Here is a 23,840-nt window from a genome sequence, read left to right on the forward strand (position 1 = left end):
GGGGTCAGCCATTTAGGACTGAGATGAGGAGAACTTTCTTCACTCAAAGGGTGGTGAATCTTTGGAATTCTCTACCCCAGAGTGCTGTGGAGGCTCAGTCATTGAGTATATGCAAGACAGAGATCGATAGATTTTTGGACTCTAAAGGAATCAAGGGATATGGGGATAGTGTAGGAAAGTGGAGTTGAGGTAGAAGATCAGCCATGGTCTTATTGAATGGCAGAGCAGAGGGGCTGTATGGCCTACTCCTGCACCTATTTCCTATGTTCTTATGTTCATATTTCCTGGCACATCACAATTTCTGTGATTTCCACGAGGCTTTTGTTTCTATGCATCTCTCTCGGCTGCACACGGGTCGCATTTGGTGAAGTCTCTTCTACATAAGAACATAAGAAATAGGAGCAGGAGCTCAAACCTGCTCCGCCATTCAATAAGATCATGGCTGAACTTCTACCTCAACTCCACCTTCCTTCTCTATCCCCATATCCCTTGATTCCCTTAGTGCCCAAAAATCTGTCGATCTCAGTCTTGAATATACTCGATGACTGAGCATCCACAGCCCACTGGGGTAGAGAATTCCAACGATTCACCACCCTCTGAGTGAAGAAATTGCTCCTCATCTCAGTCCTAAATGGTTGACCACTTGTTATGAGACTGTGGCCCCCTATTTCTAGGCTCCCCAGCCAGGGGTAACGTCCTCCCAGCACCTATCCTGTTAAGCCCCTTATGAATTTTGTATGTTTCAATGAGATCACCTCTCATTCTTCTAAACTCTAGAGAATATCGGCCTAGTCGACTCAATCACTCCACATAGGATATTTCCCCATCCCAGGAACCAGTCTGGTGAACCTTCGCTGCACTCTCTCTAAGCCAAGTATATCCTTCCTTAGGTAAGGAGACCAACAAATTGCCAAAGATAGAAAGGTATTATGTAACCTAAATAAAATAAAACTAGAAATATTTTAAATCTCTATTAAACGGAAACTGCCTAAGCGATATTGCTTCCAAAGGGGAATGGGATATATACTTGAAAAGGAAAAATTTGCAGGGCTTTGGGGAAAGAGCAGGGGAGTGGAACTAATCGGACAGCTCTTTCAAAGAGCCGGCATAGGCACGATGGGCCGAATGGCCTCCTTCTGTGCTGTATCATTCTATGAAAAGTTTTTGCAACAATTTCCCCTTCCCTGAATTTCTACTGGATTTAATTTTAAAATAAAAGGACAAAAATTCCTAGGGAGATTTTTTTTAACCGAAGCCTGAAAACAAAAACAAAAATAATTAAGTATATCAACGTGATTCTATCAAGTTAAATATTTTTTTTCCATGTTGCTATTTGGTGCTTTATTTTTATTTACACTGTATTTAATTTTGAACATTTTGTTGCTCTACATTTGCTAAATCCTTGCTTTTGAGATTTGTTTTGGCTCATTAAAGCACAAAAGCATTTTATATTTTTCAATTATTACCACTGACACGCGCAGTCCTAATACCCCCCCCTTCCACCTTTACTGTAGTAGTATCCTCTGTGGGTTCATTTTTAATTGCATCACAGCTCTCCCCAGTGACACTGGAAGTAACAAGTCTTGGTGCAACTGCCCAATTCTCAGTACAAAACCTATTGATCCTCAAGGTCATTAACGCTCCTATATTTGGCAGGAGTCTCAAGCAGGAGATCACGATCTCCTGCCCTTCCCCTTCAGGATCGCTGTGACTACTTCCTAGTACTTCCTGGCATTTGTCTTGCTGAAGGGTAAAGGTCAGTCACTGTCACAATGAATGCTGGGATAGGCCTGGCTCTATCACTCCTCTTGTTTTACGGTTTGATGAGAAAAAAAGCACAAGCAATATATACAAACCCTACACCCATGTGGCTTTCAAAGAAAGAAAGAGAAGAGAAAGAGAGAGGGGAAACAAAGATAGGGTAAAGAGGATAGGAAACAGGAGAAGAAAATTATATATTCATTCTGTTTGGCTACCACTACGGCCCATGTGACCAACACAGTTTCCCACTTTTAACCATGTTTATGTCTTTGGCCTGAGATAAAACAACTTGCAACTGAAAATCTTAATGGTAGGACTCATCCAATATTGGCAGCTCTGTAAAAAGCTAAACAAGTGGATTGTTGGTCACAAGGTAACACCAATCCTTGAACATTGCTGGCCTCCATTTCAACTCCAATTTGTTATTGCAGTATTGTGATGCAAATGCTCCGTCCCTGAGATAACAAGTCATTGGGAAAAATATATTAAAAGTAGTCAAAGACCAGGAAAGGAAAGGAAGCCAACCTTGATCCTCACTGTTAAAGAATCTGTTGATTGCATTCAGTGGGGTTTTAACAGTCAAAATATTTATGCTCTATTTACAAGACCTTTTGGATGTATTAGTTGTGTTACAAATGGGTCACTTCTTATTTTTTACTTGGCGATCCATGGCACCCTGGCCTTCGTTAATGCTTTGTCAAGCCAGATATTTTCTTTTAGCACATTGAAGAATTGATCTATTAATTCCAAAGATACCAGTCAATAATTAGTAAAGGTAATTGGCAAAAGAATCAGAGGCAAGATGAGGAGAATTTTTTTTTACGCAGCGGGTTGTTGTGACCTGGAATGCATTGCCTGAAAGGGCGGTGGAAGCAGATTCAATAGTAACTTTCAAAAGGGAACTGGAGAAATACTTGAAGGGAAAAAATTGCAGGGCTATGGGGAAAGAACAGGGTAGTGGGATTAATTGGAAGCAGCACAGGCACAATGGGCTGAATGGCCTCCTTCTGTGCGTTATCATCTTATGATTCTGTGATTCTATAGCAATTACTCAAATTCTAAACCAAAAATGCACAGCAGGTCAATTAGCATCTGACGAGAAGAAAGCTGAGTGTTTTGAGTGTGACCCTTCATCTGTAAACTTTAATACAATCCTCATCTTAACACTTTAATGCTTTCTGAGTTAACTTAAATTAATAAACTTGCAGAATGGGAATTTAATTCTCAAATAAATTTCAACATAGGTAAGTGTGAAGGATTACATTTTGGTAAGAAAATTAACGAGGTCAAATATTACTTGGAAAATAAGAATCTAAATGGGGTGGAGGAGCAAAGGGATCTGGGATTACAAATACACAAATCATTGAAAGTAGTGACGCAGGTTAATAAGGCCATAAAAAAAGCAAACCAAGCACTAAGGTTTATTTCTAGAGAGATAGGCTGGAATTTTCCAGGGGGTCAGCGGGCAGGATCGGTGGTGGGTCGGGTAGGAAAGTGCTTTTTTTTTTGACAGCGGTTCGGGACCCCGCTGTCAACCCGTCGCCATGCACCTTTCCCAATGTCGGGTCTGTCAGCGCTGAGCAGACCCGACAGGCAGCAACGGGGGTCCCGATTAATCTCATTACCATCTATTGACAGATCCTTAACAGGCTTTTTTAACTTACCTTTTCACTTTAACTTCATGGCTACAGGAACCATGCTGTTCAGGGACCACGGCTGTCAACCAGAGGCGGGAGTTCAATAGCCATTGCTCCAGCTGATTACTTGACAGCTTCAAATGTACAGTAAAAGCTCCCACCTGACAGATCATCACTTTCCTCAGCCATAAGCTGTATCTCAGTCCATTTCCAACACAGATTCTGCAGGCTTTGCACTTTCTACTCTCCATCCAGTATCACCTCATTGGAAGAACTCTCTCACCATTGACAGAATGCTTCTGTCATCTCTACTTCACCTGCCATCTATTCCATCAACATGCCCTTTATACCGTTTCACCTTAGTCCTCAGAATCCGAGCACGATCAGCTCCAACACCAGCAGCACCAGGCACACCAGTAGCACCAAGAACAACACCAACCTTCTCTGCAATCAACTGATGCTGCACAGGATACAGCGCATCAGCACTCAAGCACATTGCTGCCCGGGAGGCCTGGGATAGCCTCACCATGGCCGGATTTACTTCACTTGATGCTGTACACCCTGGCTGCCACATGATGTGCCAGGTTGGCACCACCCCACACCAATACCATAAAGCATCCCTACAATGCCCAAGCTGCTCCTTTCACACACATCACCACTGCGGGGGATACCGTTATGTCTCACCATTCACTGGAACTCACTAAGCCATTTCCAAAGGTGCCCACAAATCTGTCCGATAATGCAAAATGTTCAAAATAAAGGTTTTAATGTTTGACAGCACATTAACAAAAACTTTGGCTAAAACACCCAAGTGCCTACCCTTGTGTGTTGCCAGTTAGTATGCTTGCAGGAGGATGAGGGTGAGGGGTGGCTAGTGAACTGGGATGTGATAATGTAGATAGAGAGGGATGGGTGGAGGTGCAAGGTACCTTGGTGTGAGTAAGGATGTGCAGGAGTATGGAAGGGATGGCAGAGTGATGGAGATGTAATGAGTGGCACAGGAGGTTGAGGTTGAGTGTGCCTTTGCAGTAACGTTTCGTGACCTACTGTGATCATTGAAACATTTGCGCCACTGCACCCAGGTCCTCCTGACCACATCCCTGCTTGTGCCCTTCTGTGCAATGTGCAACCAGCCTACGTTGGTCTCCTGGGGAGGTCTCTTCCGCTCATTGGAAGGGAAGAGAACCTCCCTGTGTGCTGTGACTCCCTCCAGAAGCATATGAAGGGCGTCATGGGAGAGACTGTGTACAGCCTCTGTGCAGTGCTTGTCAGTGTTTGCAGCACCTCAATGCTGTAGAACACTGACAGCACAACTGTCCAAATAAAGTTGGCCATGGTCCCTTTGCGGAAACCGGCTGATGACATGTCATCAAATGACATCGCCAGACCCACTTCCTCTAATTGGCCCAGGAAACGCGCTGGGCGGGCTTAACAAGCCCAATCAGGGGAAAGTAATTTCACAGAGCAGGGTGGAGCCAGCAGCGGGGCCACGACCCGACATCGCCTGACCCAGACCCACCGAGGTAAGGAAAATCCCAGTCATAGAATTGAAAAGTAGAGAAGTCATGCTAAACTTGTATTGAACCTTGGTTAGACCACACCTGGAGTTCTGGTCTCCATATTATAAAAAGGATATAGAGGTGCTGGTGAGGGTGGAAAAAGATTTATAAGGATGATACCAGAACTGTGAGGTTATATCTATCAGGAAAGGATGAACAGACCGGGTCTCTTTTTTCTTGAAAAGAGAAGGCCTAATAGAGGTCTTTAAAATTATGTAATATTTTGATGGAGTAGACACAGAGAGAGTGTTTCCACTAGTGGGGAAGAGCATAACTAGAGGCCATAAATGTAAGATACTCACCAAGAAATCCAAGGAATTCAGAGGAAACTTCTTTACCCAGAGAGTGGTGAGAATGTGAAAATCGCTTCCACAGGGAGTGATTGAGGCGAATAGTGTAGATGCATTTAAGGTGAAGCTAGATAAGCATATGAGGGAGAAGGGAATGGAAGGTTATGCAGATAGAGTTCGATGAGGAAAGACGGGGAGGAGGCTCGAGTGGAGCATAAACATTGGCATGGACTGGTTGGGCCTAATGGCCTGTTGCTGTGCTTTTTGTTTTATATAATTCTATGTAATTACTGTTGATTCCAATCAGGAATACTGGTGACAATCCCAGTGGATTTACTGTGAATAACTCCTTGCTTCCCTTCTCTTTGAACAATTGTTGCCTGCGCACTTTAGACTCTATTCACTAAGCTTTAATGGCCTTGCACGGTTTCAGCCAAGCTTTATAAAAGCACTTTCCGAATTATTATGTTTGCAGGGTGCTCACAAGAGTGCGGGATTCATGGTGTCAGCATTCTGTTGCTGCCAATTTGTTGTAGTGTTGATGACTTTTCAATGTGGGCAGGCATCGGCTAATGTTTAGTGAATCCAGACATTAATCTTCCAAATGGAAGTGTAAACAAAGAAAGCCTGTTCCCTAAAATGAAATTGAATGTGCAGAACTGTTGTAGATCTACAAAGAATGAATTAGAGCACCTCACATCTGCTGCACTTGATTCACAAGCAATATAAAGTACCACATTGCATTGCTATTGATTACATTGATCTCACCACATGGCTCTTTTTTCCTTAATGCCTGCATGACAGCAAAGTGGGAGACATCGCCAAACCCCCCGAGAGAGGGTGTTTCGTCCCAGGGTCATTTTCCAGGATCAGCCAGACACCCAACTCACCAGGAGGTATATGCTTAATAATCACGTAGGGACGTGGCTCCATTGCGAGCTCGAGGGGGTTCATGAGTCCAGTGTCGTAAGAGTTTATGCTCTGTCTGTCCCCCTCTGCTGCTCCTGGGCGGAGGACAGCCTTCCTCCAGTGTCCCACGTGGATTTGGCACCATGTAACGTTTTTGCTTACGTTTTCTAGCTCCATTTTGCTGGGTTTTTTGGTCATGTCACCTTGGTTGGTGTTCATGGTGGGCCATTTTGCTTGGTTGTCTTATATGGACCCTTGGCTCAGAACTGCTTGCCTGGTCTCATAGCAGTATCGCTGGAACAACCTGAGGTGGGCACAGTCAACGAGCTGATCCTGGTGGCTGGTGATTCAGAAACTTGCATTTCCCTATTTTAGAACTGTATCATTATGTTAAATGTTGACATCTTCATTTGTGCTGTCTTACTATTGTCTTGAGTTTTTTTTTCAAACAGAATGATACTGGGGTTAAAATGGTTAAATTATGAGGACAGGTTGTATAGACTAGGTTTACATTCCATCAAGTATAGAAGATTAAGCACTGATCGAATTGAGGTGTTTAAACTGATGAAAGGATTTGATAGGGTAGAGAGAGAGAAACTATTTCCTCTGGTGGGGGAGTCCAGAACAAAGGGGGCAGAACCTTAAAACTAGGCTGTTCAGGGGTGATGTCAGGAAGCACTTCTTCACACAAAGAGTGGTGGAAATCTGGAACTCTCTCCCTCACAAAGCTGTTGAGCCTGGGGGGCAATTGAAAATTTCAAAACTGAGATTGATCGATTTTTGTCAGAATCATAGAATCATAGAATGGTTACAGCACGGAAGAAGGCCATTCAGCCTGTCGAGCCCGTGCCGGCTCTCTGCAAGAGCACTTCAGTAGCCCTCCAAATTTTTTTCTTTCAGGTACTTATCCAATTCCCTTTTGAAAGCCACAATTGAGTCTGCCTCCACCACCCTTTCAGGCGTTGCATTCCAGATCCTAACCACTCGCTGCGTAAAAAAGAATTTTCTTATGTCGCCTTTGGTTCTTTTGCCAATCACCTTAAATCTGTGTCCTCTGGTTCTTGAACCTTCTATCAGTGGGAACAGTTTCTCTCTGTCTACTCTGTCTAGATCCCTCATGATTTTGAACACCTCTATCAAGTCTCCTCTCAATCTTCTCTGCTCTAAGGAGAACAACCCCAGCTTCTCCAGTCTATCCACGTAACTGAAGTCCCTCATCCCTGGAATTATTCTCGTAAATCTTTCTCTCTAAGGCCTTCACATCCTTCCTAAAGTGCGGTGCCCAGAATTGGACACAATACTCCAGTTGAGGCCGAACCAGTGTTTTATAAAGGTTCATCATAATTTCCACGCTTTTGTACTCTATACCTCGATTCATGAAGCCCAGGATCCTGTAAGCTTTTTTAACTGCTTTCTCAACCTGCCCTGCGACCTGCGAACTTCAACGATTTGTGCACATATACCCCCAGGTCTCTCTGTTCAAGCACCCACTTTAAGATTGTATCTTTTAGTTTATATTTCCTCTCCTCATTCTTTCTACCAAAATGTATTACTTCGCACTTTTCTGCGTTAAATTTCATCTGCCACGTGTCTGCCTGTTTCACCAGCCTGTCTATGTCTTCCTGAAGCCTATCACTCTCCTCCTCACTGTTCACTATACTTCCAAGTCTTGTGTCTTCTGCAAATTTTGAAATTGTGCCCTGTACACCCACATCCAAGTCATTAATATACACAAAACATATTTGAAAGTTCTTTATCTGAATGCACGTAGCATTCGTAACAAAATGGACAAGTTGACGGCAGAAATAACTACATATGGGTATGATCTTGTGGCCATTACAGAAACATGGCTGCAGGGTGACCATGACTGGGAATTAAACATATGAGGGTATTTAACAATCAGGAAGGACAGGCAGGAAGGAAGGGGAGGTGGGGTAGCTATGTTAATAATGGAAGGAATCACTGCAATAGCCAGAAATGATATTGGGTCAAAGGATCAGGATAATGAAACAGTTTGGGTGGAGATAAGGAATAATAAGGGGGAGAAAACACTGGTGGGCGTAGTCTATAGGCCTCCTAACAGTTGCAACTCTGTTGGACAGAGTATTAATCAGGAAATAGTTGGGGCTTGCAATAAGGGAACAGCTATAATTATGGGGAATTTTAACTTTCATATTAACTGGACAAATCAAATTGGGCAGGGCAGCCTTGAGGAAGAGTTCATTGAGTGTATTAGGGATGGGTTTCTTGAGCAGTATGTAACTGAACTGACCAGGGGGCAAGCAACCTTAGATCTGGCCCTGTGTAATGAGACAGGATTAATTAAAAATGTCCTAGTAAAGGATCCCCTTGGAATGAGTGACCATAACATGGTTGAATTCCATATTCACTTAGAGGGTGAGAAGGTTGGATCTCAAACAAATGTACTGAGCTTGAATAAAGGAGACTATGAAGGTATGAGAGTGAAATTGATTAGAGTGGACTGGGAAAATAGATTAAAGGGTAAGACGGTACATGATCAGTGGTGTACATTCAAGGAGTTATTTTACAACTTTCAAAAAATATATATTCCACTGAGAAGAAAAGGGTGTAAAAGAAAAGACAGCCATCCGTGGCTGAGTAAAGTAATAAAGGAAAGTATCCAACTAAAAATAAGGGCATATAAGGTAGCCAAATCTAGTGGGAGGATAGAAGATTGGGAAGTCTTTAAAAGACAGCAAAAAATAACTAAAAGATTGATTAAGAAAGGGAAGATAGGTTATGAAAGTAAATTAGCAAAAAATATAAAAACAGATAGCAAGAGTTTCTATAGTTATATAAAAAGAAAAAGGGTGGCTAAAGTAAATGTTGGTCCCTTAGAGGATGTGACCAGGAAATTAATGGTGGGAAACATGGAGATGGCAAAAACGCTGAACAAATATTTTGTATCAGTCTTTACAGTAGAGGACACTAAGAATATCCCAACACTGGACAAACAGGGGGCTCCAGGGGGGGAGGAGCTAAATACAATTATAAAATCACTAAGGAAGTGGTGCTCGGTAAAATAATGGGACTTAAGGCGGATAAATCCCCTGGACCTGATGGCTTACATCCTAGGGTCTTGAGGGAAGTGGCGGTAGGGATTGTGGATGCATTGGTAATAATTTTCCAAAACTCCCTGGACTCAGCAAAGGTCCCGGCAGATTGGAAAACTGCTAATGTAACACCCTTATTTAAGAAGGGAAGTAGACAGAAGGCTGGAAACTATAGACCAGTTAGCCTAACATCCGTGGTTGGTAAAATTTTAGAGTCCATTATTAAGGAGACAGTAACAGGACATTTGGATAAACATAATTTAATGGGACAAAGTCAGCATGGTTTTACGAAGGGGAAGTCGTGTTTGACCAATTTGCTTGAGTTCTTTGAGGACGTAACATACAGGGTGGATAAAGGGGAACCAGTGGACGTAGTGTATTTAGACTTCCAAAAGGCATTTGACAAGGTGCCACATAAAAGATTATTGCTCAAGATAAAAAATCACGGGATTGGGGGTAATATTCTGGCATGGGTGGAGGATTGGCTATCTAATAGAAAGCAGAGAGTTGGGATAAATGGTTCATTCTCAGACTGGCAATCAGTAACTAGTGGTGTTCCGCAGGGGTCAGTGCTGGGACCCCAACTCTTTACAATCTATATTAATGATTTGGAGGAAGGGACCGAGTGTAACATATCAAAGTTTGCAGATGATACAAAGATGGGAAGGAAAGTAGTGAGTGAGGAGGACATAAAAAACCTGCAAAGGGACATAGACAGGTTAAGTAAGTGGGCAGAGATTTGGCAGATGGAATATAATACTAGAAAGTGTGAGGTTATGCACTTTGGCAGGAAAAATCATAGAGCAAGTTATTATCTTAATGGCAAGAAACTGGAAAGTACTACAGTACAAAGGGATCTGGGGGTCCTGGTGCACGAAACACAAAAAGTTAGTATGCAGGTGCAGCAGGTGATCAAGAAGGCCAATGGAATGTTTGCTTTTATTGCTAGGGGGATGGAATATAAAAACAGGGAGGTATTGCTGCAGTTGTACAAGGCATTGGTGAGGCCACACCTGGAATACTGCATACAGTTTTGGTGTCCATACTTAAGAAAAGACATACTTGCTCTCGAGGCAGTACAAAGAAGGTTCACTCGGTTAATCCCGGGGATGAGGGGGTTGACATATGAGGAGAAGTTGAGTAGATTGGGACTCTACTCATTGGAGTTCAGAAGAATGAGAGGTGATCTTATTGAAACATATAAGATTGTGAAGGGGTTGGATCGGGTGGATGCGGGGAGGATGTTCCCGATGATAGGTGAAACTAGAACTAGGGGGCATAATCTTAGAATAAGGGGCTGCTCTTTCAAAACTGAGATGAGGAAAAACTTCTTCACTCAGAGAGTGGTAGGTCTGTGCTATTTGCTACCCCAGAGAGCTGTGGAAGCTACATCATTAAATAAATTTAAAACAGAAATAGACAGTTTCCTAGAAGTAAGGGGAATTAGGGGTTACAGGGAGCGGGTAGGAAATTGGACATGAGGCTAGGTTCGGATCGGTCATGGCCCTGTGGGTGGCGGAGCGGGCCCAGGGGCTGTGTAGCCTGGTCCTGCTCCTACTTCTTGTGTTCTAATTCTGTGTTAGATTTCAGGAGATGGTTCTATTCACAGGGATTAGTGGAGACCTCGGGAACAGGCTGCCAGCTAGGAGTCCTTCAAGAGTAAATTGGGCCTGTTCCTGGCTGGGGTGGAGATCACCTCTTACAGAAGGTAAGTACTGCAGGAAATACAGGGACAGAGTGATCTCCTGGACGAGTTTCGATCGCCTAGATGGGTCGGAGAGGAATTTCCCAGATTTTTTCTCCCAAATTGGCCATTGGATTTTTAATCTGGTTTTTCGCCTCTCCCGGGAGATCACATGGGTTCGGGTGGGATGGAGGGTGAAAGTAGATTTGAGGTTAGGATCGGATCAGCCATGATCTTATTGAATGGCAGAGCAGGCTCGAGGGGCTGATTGGCCTACTCCTGCTCCTATTTCTTATGTTCTTATATCAAGAAAGGCAGTGGTCCTAGTACCGACCCCTGGGGAACACCACTGTATACCTTCCTCCAGTCCGAGAAGCAACCGTTCACCACTACTCTCTGTTTCCTGTCACTAAGCCAATTTCGTATCCATGCTGCCTCTGTCCCTTTTATTCCATGGGCTTCAACTTTGCTGGCAAGCCTATTATGTGGCACTTTGTCAAACGCCTTTTGGAAATCTATGTACACTACGTCAACTGCATTGTCCTCATTAACCTCATGTTACCTCATCAAAAAACTCGATCAAGTTGGTTAAACACGATTTGCCTTTAACAAATCTGTGCTGGCTTTCCTTAATTAATCCACTTGTCCAAGTGACTGTTAATGTTGTCCCTGATTATTGTTTTTAAAAGCTTCCCCACTACCGAGGTTAAACTGACCGGCCTATAGTTGTTGGGTTTATCCTTGCATCCTTTTTTGAACAAGGGTGTAACATTTGCAATTCTCCAGTCCTCTGGCACCACCCCCCGAATCTAAGGAGGATTGGAAGATTATGGCCAATACCTCCGCGATTTCTTCCTTCACTTCCCTCAGCATCCTAGGATGCATCCCATTCGGTCCTGTTGACTTACCTATTTTAAGTACAGCCAGCCTTTCTAGTACCTCGTCTTTATCAATTTTTATCCTATCAAGTATCTCCACTACCTCCTCCTTCACTATGTGTATGGCAGCATCTTCTTCCTTGGTAAAGACAGATGCAAAGTACTCATTTAGTACCTCAGCCATGTCCTCTGCCTCCATGCGTAGGTCTCCTTTTTGGTCCCTAATCGGCCCCACCCCTCCTCTTACTACCCGTTTACTATTTATATGCCTATAGATGACTTTTGAATTATCTTTTATGTTGGCTGCCATTCTATTCTCATACCCTCTCTTTGCCCCTCTTATTTCCTTTTTCACTTTCCCTCTGAACTTTCTATATTAGCCTGATTCTCAGATGTATTCTTGATCTGACATCTGTCATACGCACTCTTTTTCTGCTTCATCTTACTCTCTATCTCTTTCATCATCCAGGGAGCTCTGATTTTAGTTGCCCTACCTTTCCCCCTAGTGGGAATGTATCTTGACTGTACCCAAACTATTTCCTCTTTACAGGCAGCCCATTGTTCCACTATAGTTTTGCCTGCCAATCTTTGATTCCAATTTACCCGGGCTGATCCGTTCTTGTCCCACTCCAATTAAGTATTTTTACTCTAGATTGTTCCCTGTCCTTTTCCATAGCTAATCTAAACCTGATCACTGTTCCCTAAATGTTCACCCACTGACACTTGCTCCACTTGACCTACCTCATTCCCCAAAACCAGATCCAGCAATGTCTCCTTCCTCATTGGGCCAGAAACTTACTGATCAAGAAAGTTCTCCTGAACACACTTCAGAAATTCTTCCCCCTCTCTGCCCTTTACGCTATTATTATCCCAGTCTGTATTAAGATAGTTGAAGTCCCCCATTATCACTACTCTATAGTTCTTGCATCTCTCTGTAATTTCTCTGCAAATTTGTTCCTCCATATTTTTCCCACTAGTTGGTGGCCTATAGAATATACCTAGTAGTGTAATGGCACCTCTGTTATTTCTTAACTCTAGCCATATAGATTCTATCCTTGACCCCTCCCGGACATCCTCTCTCTCCAGCACTGTGACATTCTCCTTAACCAATATTGCCACACCACCTCCTTTCTTTCCTTCCCTATCTTTCCTGAACACCTTATATCCAGGAATATTTAATACCCAATCCTGCCCTTTTTTGAGCCAGGTCTCCGTTATTACCACAACATCATATTCCCATGTGGCTATTTGTGCCTGCAGCTCACCAACCTTGTATACTATGCTTCGTGTGTTCACATACACACACTATAAACCTATCTTAAACCATCCTGTGTTCTCTCTTAGTCTGACCCCACCTAATTCCTTACTATTAGTGGAACTCGCTACCACAAGGAGTGGTTGAAGCGAATAGTATAGATGCATTTAAGGGGAGGCTGGACAAGCATATGCTGGACAAGCACCCCACTCCTGGTAGATGCTCAGGCAACGGAGTTGAATGTAAAACCTAAAAATACTTTTCTCATTGAAACTTATAAAATTCTGACAGGACTGGACAGACTAGATGCAGGAAGGATGTTCCCGATGGTTGGGGAGTCCAGAACCAGGGGACACAGTCTAAGGATAAAGGGTAAGCCATTTAGGACAGAAATGAGGAGGAATTTCTTCACCCAGAGAGTGGTGAACCTGTGGAACTCTCTACCATAGAAGGCGGTGGAGGCCAGTTCATTAAATATATTCAAGAAGGAGTTGGATATATTTCTTAAGGCTAAAGGGATCAAGGGGTATTGGGAGAAAGCAGGGACCGGGTACTGAATTTGGATGATCAGCCATGATCGCATTGAATGGCAGAGCAGGCTCGAGAGGCCGAATGGCCTACTCCTGCTCCTATCTTCTATGTTTCTATGGGAGAAGGGAATAGAAGGTTACGCTGATAGATTTAGATGAGGAAAAACGGGAGGAGGCTCGAGTGGAGCATAAATGCCGGCATGGACTGGTTGGGCCAAATGGCCTGTTTCTATGCCGGAAATCCTATGTAATTTCTTGCTTTAGTGTTATCCCTCTCTTCCAATCCTTTATGCTCTTTGTTTCTCCTTTCTAATGCTACATCCTGGTGCCCATCCCCCTACCAACTTAGTTTAAACCCTCCACAACTGCACTAGCAAACCTCCCAGCGAAGATATTGGCCCAGTAATTCGGGTCCCAACGCGTGAGTACGCACGGGGTACTCACGCGTGGACCCGATGGAAATGCCGGTTTCTTGCATGCACAGCGCATGCGCGGGAAAACGGCACTTCCGGTCCCCTGAAAGCAGGGGTTAAGAGGTGAAACACGTGCGAGGTATGAGGCAGCGCGTGAGCGTTGAACTTCCGGTTTTTTGACAGGTTTGCCCGTGCGTGAAGGCCTCCACTTTTTACACATTAAAAAAACAGACGTAAGGACTTCATTTTAACAGGTAAGTGGTCAATTAATTAAAATTAGAATATTTTTTCCATAGGTTTATTATTTTTAAATACTTTACAGTAAGGTAAGTGTATTTTTAGCTCCGATTTTTTATAAAATTATTTTTTTCAAAAATTTAAATTATTGTTTAAAATGGTTATTTAATGTTATTTATAGTTGATTTAAATAGTGTGATGTTTTTTTTAAATGTATTTTAAGGTTATTTACTGTTTTGGGCACCCGGAGTTTTCATGAGTTTGACAGGTCTTATGTCAAACTCATGAATGGACTTTTCCCTCCTCCGATTGGTTGCCCATGGCTCACGTGATCCCAGCCAACGCATCGCACTAAGTACGCCGCTGGATCACGCAAGCGCAGCGCGCCGGGAGCTGGACCGGGCCACAGACAGGAAATCCACGCAGGCCCAGGCCTCAACTGTCGGCGCGCTAGGTAAGTGTAGGTCGGGGGCTTGCACCCGCGGGAAGCCCCCGACACGAATTTCTGGGCCATTGGCCCAGAAATTCGGGTCGGGGGCTTCCCGCGGGTGTAAGTCCCCGACCTGCACTTACCTTGCGCGCCGGCAGTTGAGCTGTAGGGCCCCGTGGAATTCCGCTCTGGGGCCTGGCCCAGCTGCCGGCGCGCTGTGCTTGCGTGGCTCAGGGGCGTAGTTAGTGCGATGCGTCGGCTGGGATCACGTGAGCCATGGGCAGCCAATCGGAGGAGGGAAAAGCCCATTCATAAGATTGACAGGAAGACCTGTCTAAACTTATTAATACTACGGGCCTCAAAATAGCGTTAAACCTTCAAATAAATTTTAAAAAACATCACACTTTTTCAATAAACTACAAATTACATTAAATAACTATTTTAAACAATAATTTAAATTTTTGAAAAAATAATTTTATAAAAAAACGGGGCTAAAAATAAACTTACCTTGCTTTAAAGTATTTAAAAATAATAAACCTGTGGAAAAAATGTTTTAATTTTAATCAATTGACCACTTACCTTGTAAAAAGCAGGCCTTACGCCTGCTTTTTAAATGTGTAAATCCTACAGGCTTAACCTCGCGTGAAAACCTGCAAAAAAAAACTAAGTTCAAAGCGCACGCGCAGTCTCCCCTGCGCGCGCGTTCGACCTCTGAACCCCTTCGTTCAGAGGATCAGAAGTGCCGGTTTCCCGCGCATGCGCAGTGCATGCAGGAAACCCGCACTTCCATTCGGCCTACGGGTGAGTACTCATCCGTGGAGAGCCGAATTTCCGGGCCATTGGTTCCGGCTCTGTTGAAGTGCAACCCATCTGGCCTGTACAGGTCCCACCTTCCCTAGAACCGGCCCCAATGCCCCAGGAATCTGAAGCCCTCCCTCCTGCACCATCTCTCCAGCCACGCATTCATCTGCGCTATCCTTCTATTTCTATACTCACTCAGTGGTGTCAGCAAAGTTGAAGAGGTCAGCTACGTAAGTGCATGGCATGGTTTGAAAGCCTAACACTTGCATGCCCAATAATGGTCTGGTTCAGCACAAGTTTGGTGAATTTAGAGACTTTGAGGTATGGATATTGAGCAAAGTTGCTGCAATGCAAATTTCCTCACCAACAGTTTGCTGCAATATTGGTGAATTTAAGAGGTCTATTTGGCTACCATGAATTGTTGACTTTTTTATTACTGGATATTGGTGAAAGATATAGGGGAAAGGTTTCCACTGTGCATTTTGTGCAATGGAATTGTACACCTGTTTTTTAAAAAAGAAGCTTACGATTTTGTCACACATAAGAGTCATAGAGTCATAACGGCACAGAAGGAGGCCATTCAGCTCATTGAGTCCGTGCCGGCTCTCTGTAGGGCAATCAAGTCAGTCCCATTCCCCCGCTCTATCCCCGTAGCCCTGCAAATTTATTTCCCTCAAGTGCCTATCCAGTCTCCCCTTGAAAACATTGAGTGTCTCCGCTTCCACCACTTCCGTCGGCAACGAGTTCCAGGTCCTCACCACTCGCTGCGTAAAAAAGTTTTCCCTCACATCCCCCCTGTATTTCTTGCCCAAAACCTTAAATCTGTGTCCCCTAGTCCTTGTACCATCAACTAGTGGGAACAGCCTTTCCCCATCTAGCCTATCCAAACCCATCATAATCTTGTACACCTCTGTCAAATCACCCCTCAACCTCCTTTGCTCTAATGAAAACAAATCCAGCTTCTCCAACCTGTCCTTGTAGCTAAGATCCCTCATCCCCACAGAATAAGTCTTCCCCCGCCCCACCCCCGCGCCCAATAGTGCTGCTGGATATGTGCAGTACAGTAAAATACACAGCTAAACCTTGCTAAAGTCCACACAGAATTAGAAACTCCTCTATCTGCCCAAGGCAGATGATATGCTGATAGGGTGAGATGAAGTAGGATGGAGGAGGCTCGTGTGGAGCATAAACACCAGCACAGACCAGTTGGGCCGAATGGCCTGTTTTTCTGCTGTAAATTCTATGTAAGGCATCAAAACTCTTTTTTTGGTTAGTGAGGTTATAAGTTACAACATCCTTTGGAATTAAATAAAAGCGCAGCTGTTTTAGAAAACACAGTTAAGTGAGGGTCCGGGGCTGGCCTGACTGGATAAACGACCATCAGTTCACCCGTGTGTCCTGCGTTTAAATCCAACCCAAGCTAATAGGGTGCAAGTGTCCTCTTTCTGTCAGAGTTATAATTGAGATGTTCTCGGGGAATCTCAATCCAGGTCCCAGAGGGTGCAAACCTGTAGCACAAAACTACTTGCAAATTGGTGCAGTGGGAGGTGCTTCCTCAGAGTTAGGGATGAAGGCACGTTGTTGCACAGAGGAGAGGGAGCTTCAGTCTGCATCAAGCCATCTTATACCTTATCAGGAAGCGCTTGATGTTGACACTAGGTACCTGAAAAATATTCCGCGCCCCTCACCTTGATACGCACACACACTCATGATTATAATCTGAGGAAGAATGCACGGGCAGAAGGATTAAAACAGGTAAGTGATTAATGACCTTTTTGTTTGTATTAAGTTATTTTTTAACTTTCGTACGTTTGAGGCAGGAACTTCTTTCTGTTTCAGGTGATTAGGTCGCAGAGGTGATTCGCATGGGTACTTTCTTCTCCCAATGAAAACAGGGGGAGCGTGAGTGTGCATGCGAATGCCATCTTGCCCAGGGCAAGATGCATTTTCCCTGCCCTCCTGTACGTTATGTCAGTCCCTGGGAGCATGTGGCAGGGTGGGTTATCAATCGAAAATCCATGGCAAATTCTCATTGAAAAAAACATCCTTTCCTGAACTGTGGGAGTTTAGTATTTGAGTAGTTTTTTTTTGTCTTCCTGCTTGTATCCACCCAATATATGAGCAATCACTGAAAAACAAAATGGAAGTTTATATATATCCTTCAGAACGACTCTTGCTGCAACAACATCATGAGGCGCTGATGAGTCTACATTGACTGAGTTATATATATATCTATTGCTTGCATCACCAGGACCTGCTCAGCTGTAGTATGTCCCCAGTCATTTCCTGTTCCATGTCTGGTGACATATTTGGCACAGACTGTACTGGGTGTTATGTCGAGGGATGATCTTTGAGAATTGGTTAGCTTTTAAAATGATCTTCACTCCCCGTCCCCACCCCTTGCCGCCCCCACCACCACAGCCACCCCTCCCCACGTTTTTTGATATGGGGGTGATCTTCAGAGTGTGTGCTGGCAGCAGAGGCCTTGCCCACCACCAGCACACAGTAGAAAATCGGAGGCGTGATCCCCACAAATTTCCAATCTTCGTTGGCAGCAGATGAGGTTGCCGCCACGAGTATGTACTCAGAAAGTCACCACCATACTGCATCACTGACAACCTCACCTTAGTTTTTAGTTTGAGACTTGCTTCTCCTCATTGGTGAATCCTTTTCAAACCACGAGGGTGAAACTGATCTCCATTTTCTTTTCTACTGAAATCAATGAAAAAAGAAAATGGGGCGGAGTGTGAAACCAGCTGACGATTCGCTAGTGCTCATTTTGCGCTACCGTTAAATACCAATTTCACCCTTCAAGAGCCGTAAAACCTTATTACGAAAGTCTTGTCTTTCTATGAAGGCATTTATCTTCCTCTTCTCCCTGCTTCTCCGATCCACCATCTGCAGCTGAGAAAATAGATTGATTGATCCTAGGCTCCACCAATGCCACTGCTGGCTGCACTGTGGCAGGTGTACAGGAGTGGCTCTGTGAAGACTCTCCTATTGATTTTCTTTCTGAACTGCCTCCTCCTCACCCTGTGCCTGACGTGCACTGCTTGCCTCTCAACAGTTGCTAATGATGAGATCAGAAGCTTAGCGGAGCGGAGGATGGACTCCACCGCCCACCAGTCCGCCGCACTGCACATTAGTACTCAAAAGAGCTAGCAGAGGCAGGATGGGACAAATGGCCTCCTGTACCAGTGGCCCACATGGTTTGCTATTTTTTTTGATGAAAATAAATTTTTCAATCTGTTTCCAAAAAAAAATCCATCTCTGATTGAAAATCCCAAGTGGCCAAATAGTGGGTGAATACTCAGCCCTTGACTATCTAATTAACCATCACATTCTGTACATTAGTGTAAAGTCTAGCTAAATTGATTACATTTTCCAAGCTGTTTAAGGTCTCACCTGAGGCTCTTGTCATCCCAGCTTGATTTAACTTGTAGATCTATAATTTTTATCCCTGGAGTGGGTGATGCCAAGCTCCTGATATTGCACACACACACTTAACGGCAGTACTGCAAAATACTTTGATTTCGCCGAGAATCTATTTTTGCAGTAATTAAAAATAACTATCCCGTTAGCAGGTGGCCCAGTTTTCTAGCGCTTCGAACGTTACCTCAGTCTCTGTTCTAACACTTGAAATGTCTGTCGTACTGTTTTCTGTGGATCCCTTATTTTTACCCACAACTCTCTTCCCCCTTCACAGGATGTCTGGTGCCGTCTGCGTCTGTCAAGTAATAGTGATTTTCGTTTACGAGTGCACACTGCAAATTTCACGTCCAAGGCTGAGGTGCCTCAGCCAGTGTTGTGTACTGTGATTATGTGGTATGCGTAGAAGTTCTACTTGACTCAGTTATTGTGGAATTAATTTGGAAGCTTTTTACCCATAACCGTAAACCCTACCGGAGAAATGTATTTGCAGTGTGCACAGTTTTTGACCCGAATTAAATTCCGTTGTGACGTTTATAAAATGCTTTTCTTTTGTCCTCTTACAGAACCACTCTGCTTCAATGACAGAAGTAACTTGAAGAGAAAACCATTTTTCCCTTCTAAAAAAGACACAAATTGGTACTTTTTTTATAATAAGTGTTAAACTGTAGAAAGTGCAACACAAGATCATGTCTAGTTAGTATCAGATGTTTTGTACATTTTGTATGACCAAGTGTTGTAGCTTAACTTGACTTTTTTGCCTGTTTCAGTATCTTTCTCTTTCAGAATTAAAGCATTCCATGTAAACCTTTCTAATTTCTTATGTAAATTCAGGTGGTGTCATGTGGTATTTGTACAATAAAGTGCGTGGTCTGGTTTAGACACGCCCTACCAGTGAAATGATTTGCGTATTTCATTAAGGAGGGAACTCTCTCGATCTCCGTTCCGGCTCGGAAATTCCACAGGGGCTCTCCCAGTCCCCCATCATAACTCTCTGGGAAATGCCGTTTTCACTCATTTCTCCAGGAATTCTGTCAGTTTCCGACCAAACAACTCGACAGAAGACCAGGAGAACCATCAAGGAATTTCAGGAGCCCCTCCATGTGCTTAGGGGACTGGGTTGCAGATTGGGCAAGCACACTATCCTTAAACTTTGGGATCCACATTCAAATTCGCCTTGGATTGGCAGATTTTCTTTTGTATATTCATTCACGGGATGTGGGCATCGCTGGCAAGGCCAGCATTTATTGCCCATCACTACTTCCCTTGAGAAGGTGGTGGTGAGCCGCCACCTTCTATAGATATGTGAAGAGAAAAAGATTGGTGAAGTCAAGCGTAGGTCCCTTGCAGTCAGAATCAGGGGAATTTATAATGGGGAACAAAGAAATGGCAGACCAATTAAATACATACTTTGGTTCTGTCTTCACAAAGGAGGACACAAATAACCTCCCAGAGATGTCGGGGAACATAGGGTCTAATGAGAGGGAGGAACTGAATGAAATCAGTATTTGTAGGGAAATGGTGTTAGGGAAATTGACGGGATTGAAGGCCGATAAATCCCCAGGGCCTGATAATCTACATCCTAGGGTATTTAAGGAAGTGGCCCTAGAAATAGTAGATGCATTGCTGGTCATCTTCCAAAATTCTATAGACTCTGGAACAGTTCCCATGGATTGGAGGGTAGCTAATGTAACCCCACTATTCAAAAAAGGTGATAGAGAGAAAAAGCGGGGAATTATAGACTGGTAAGCCTGACATCGGTAGTGGGGAAAATGCTAGAGTCCATTATAAAAGATGTAATAGCTTTCGTAAAGTCCCGCATAAGAGATTAGCGTGTAAAGTTAAAGCACATGGGATTGGGGGCAGGAATGACGTATGAGGAGAGATTGGGTTGATTGGGCTTATATTCGCTGGAGTTTAGAAGAATGAGAGGGGATCTCATTGAAACTTATAAAATTCTAACAGGACTAGACAGACCAGATGCAGGAAGGATGTTCCCGATGGCAGGGGAGTCCAGAACCAGGGGTCACAGTCTAAAGATAAGGGATAAGCCATTTAGGACAGAGATGAGGAGGAATTTCTTCACCCAGAGAGTGGTGAACCTGTGGAATTCTCTACCACAGAAGGCAATTGAGACCAATTCATTAAATATATTCAAGAAGGAGTTAGATATATTTCTTAAGGCTAAAGGGCTCAAGGGATATGGGGAGAAGGCAGGGACAGGGTACTGAATTTGAATGATCAGCCATGATCTTATTAAATGGCAGAGCAGGCTCGAGGGGCCGAATGGCCTACTCCTGCTCCTATCTTCTATGTTTTTCTTGAACCGCTTCAGTCTGTGTGCTAAAGTTACTCCCACAATGCTGTTAGGGAGGGAGTTCCATGATTTTGACCCAGTGATGATGAAGGAATGGCCGATATATTTCCAAGTCAGGATGGTGTGTGACCTGGAGGGTAACTTGGAGGTGCTGGTGTTCCCATGTGCCTGCTGCCCTTGTCCTTCTAGATGGTAGAGGTCGTGGGTTTGGGAGGTGCTGTTGAAGAAGCCTTGGCGAGTTGCTGCCGTGCATTTTGTAGATGGTACACAATGCAGCCACGGTACGCTGGTGGTGGAGGGAGTGGTTGTTCAAGGTGGTGGATGGGGTGTCGATCAAATGGGCTGCTTTGTCCTCATTATTGGTTGTCCAGGTCCTGTGTAGAATCAGATCCACAGCATTAAACCACTCAGCACAAATTGGGAATTACACTCAGAGAGAGGTGAGTGGTGACGGGAGTGGAAAATCTACACAAGTGAAGCAAAGTGTTGTGCTAACTGTGTAGCTGGCTATTCTTTACCTCAACTGGGAGTACTTGGTACACCAAAGTGGAATATTCCACCAATATTAACACCCCTCACTTTGATGAACATTGGAAACCAGTCTCACCAATTGTGTTTACAGGAGTAAGTTCTTGCACGAATATTAGTTTATTTATTGATGTAATTGAGGTAATATCTCATAAACTTAGCAGGAATAATCCTCACTTTCAATGATTCAAGTTGAGTTCCAGAACTTTGTGTGCTTTTTTAAACCATCTTTCCTGTTCCCAGTGACAATGTAGTCGAGAAGCAAAGCGGGTAGACCTTGACTTTTGTGCGATAGTGTAAAACGGGTGATAGCGAATCGCAGCCCGTTTTATATCTCTCCCAATTGACTTCAACAATGGACTTGCAGGTAGGTCTCCAGCACCTCCTGCTGGCCATCGAGTTCAACAATTTCAGATCATAACCTCGGCCCCTATTTCATTTTCACTTATATTTTTCCACTCCTTTCCTTTCCCCCCCCCCCCCCTTTCCTTTTGTTTCTCTCTCACACCTGGCAGCTATCTTTTGCCCTGCCAGTACACTTTACACCTAATCACAGCCTATTACCATCTCGTCTAGCTTCTAATCTCTTTTACTTCTTTTGGTTCTTTTATTCTTTTGTCCGATCGCAGCCCTGCCTTCGATCTAGTTCCTTTTCTCTCCAGTTTTGAAGAAGGGTCAAACCCGAAACGTCAACTCAAATTTCTCTCCACGGATGTTGCCTGACTTGCTGAGTTTTTCCAGCATTTTCTGTTGTTATTTCGCATCTCCAGGGGGGCATTGGCAGTGGGGAAGAATAAAGCCATTAACCCACCCTTTTGGCTGTACCTGGCTATTGAACAGAATGAATAAAAATGGAGGGGGTGGGGGAGGAGAGAAAAGAACTTTCATTCATTAATATATCCATTTTTTCTGGAATCATGAAGTGATTAGCCCTGGATTCACACTCACGACTCCCCAACCAGTACAGGGGTCATTTTAATTTGACCCATCCAGTGGAAAACTGAAGTCTGTGGAGAGTAAAATCGCGTGACGTGTAAAACGTGTGGCTTAAGTTAAACTTACCCCATAAGTTTCTGATCAGAGGGTCAGCCACTTCTCCCCAGGAAGGAAGGGATTGTTTTCCTGGGTCACTGGTTGCTCAGTTACAGAGTAACACTGGCAGAGGCCGGCAAACAGGTAACTGCATCGACGTGTGTTCAGGAAATAGTGCTTTGGGGGGGAGGGGAGGATGGGACATAATAATGGGAGATCTGGGCAAAGGGCAAAGTATCAAAACAACTCCCTCATCCCTACACTTTAATGGGATGGCATGGGAATTATCAGTGATACAGAGTATAACATTCATGAGATTCTATTTGTAAAATTCTGTGGGGAATTTGCTATTCCTCGTATAATGAAAAATGGTGAATGGCTCTGACCTCTAAAATGAACAGAGTGAGGATGAAACTAAAATGTGTTTCAGCGGCAGAGCAGGGCTACAAAACGCTCCCGCGACCCAAGTAAGGCCTCAGAGCGTCGGCGGGTGTTTCAGTGGCAGCGGGGCTACAAAAGGCTCCCGAGACCCAGGTAAGGCCTCAGAGCATCGGCGGGTGTTTCAGTGGCAGAGCGGGGCTACAAAAGGCTCCAGAGACCAGGCTCCGAACTCGGAACACAGAGGGAAGGAGAGAGGTAAAAAGAAATCGAAGTGTGACGTCACCAGAAAGCAGGTAAGTGATTAGTTGGTGAGTATTTGTCTCTTTTTAAGCTTAAACTCTGGTTTATAGTTTCTAAGGTGCGATATTCACCATCTAGAATCGGGGCAGTGGGTATTAAAAAAAATATATTAATAAATTTAATTAATTACATAGAATGGGAGAGCAGGTGATGTTGCGCTGCTGCAATATGTGGGAGCTGGTGGACACCATTGATGATCACGGTGATCACATTTGCAGTAAGTGTTGGCTGCTCGAGGAGTTCCGGCTCCGTGTTGATGAGCTGGAGTCCGAGCTTCAAACACTGAGACACATCAGGGAGGGGGAGAGTTACCTGGACTCTGTATTCCAGGAAGTAGTCACACCAATTAGATTAATTAATTCAGATGTAGTCCGTGGCCAGGGTCAGGATGGTGT

The 23,840-nt window shown here is 44.0% G+C and overlaps 1 protein-coding gene across 7 annotated transcripts in view; it reads left to right on the forward strand.

Annotated features, from left to right (window-relative positions):
- Positions 1–19,787, forward strand: part of plppr1 (phospholipid phosphatase related 1) — a 234,237-nt gene extending 214,450 nt beyond the window's left edge. For 3 of the 7 annotated variants that reach the window (XM_085993317.1, XM_085993278.1, XM_085993326.1), the window contains 2 exons: positions 6,052–6,143; positions 19,454–19,787. In XM_085993317.1, coding sequence (XP_085849443.1) covers positions 6,052–6,143; positions 19,454–19,472 — 111 coding nt within the window. In that variant the 3' untranslated portion in view covers positions 19,473–19,787. Of the gene's footprint in view, positions 1–3,761; positions 4,116–6,051; positions 6,144–17,297; positions 17,361–19,453 lie in introns of all 7 variants that reach the window. The other 4 variants (XR_015079037.1, XM_085993308.1, XM_085993291.1 and 1 more) reach the window with 4 other exon arrangements.
- The last annotated feature ends 4,053 nt before the right edge of the window (positions 19,788–23,840 follow it).

Source organism: Somniosus microcephalus, chromosome 1 (genome assembly GCF_052327205.1).
Source record: "Somniosus microcephalus isolate GS21.2 chromosome 1, FLI_Smic_1.0, whole genome shotgun sequence".
NCBI classification, from domain to species: domain Eukaryota; kingdom Metazoa; phylum Chordata; class Chondrichthyes; order Squaliformes; family Somniosidae; genus Somniosus; species Somniosus microcephalus.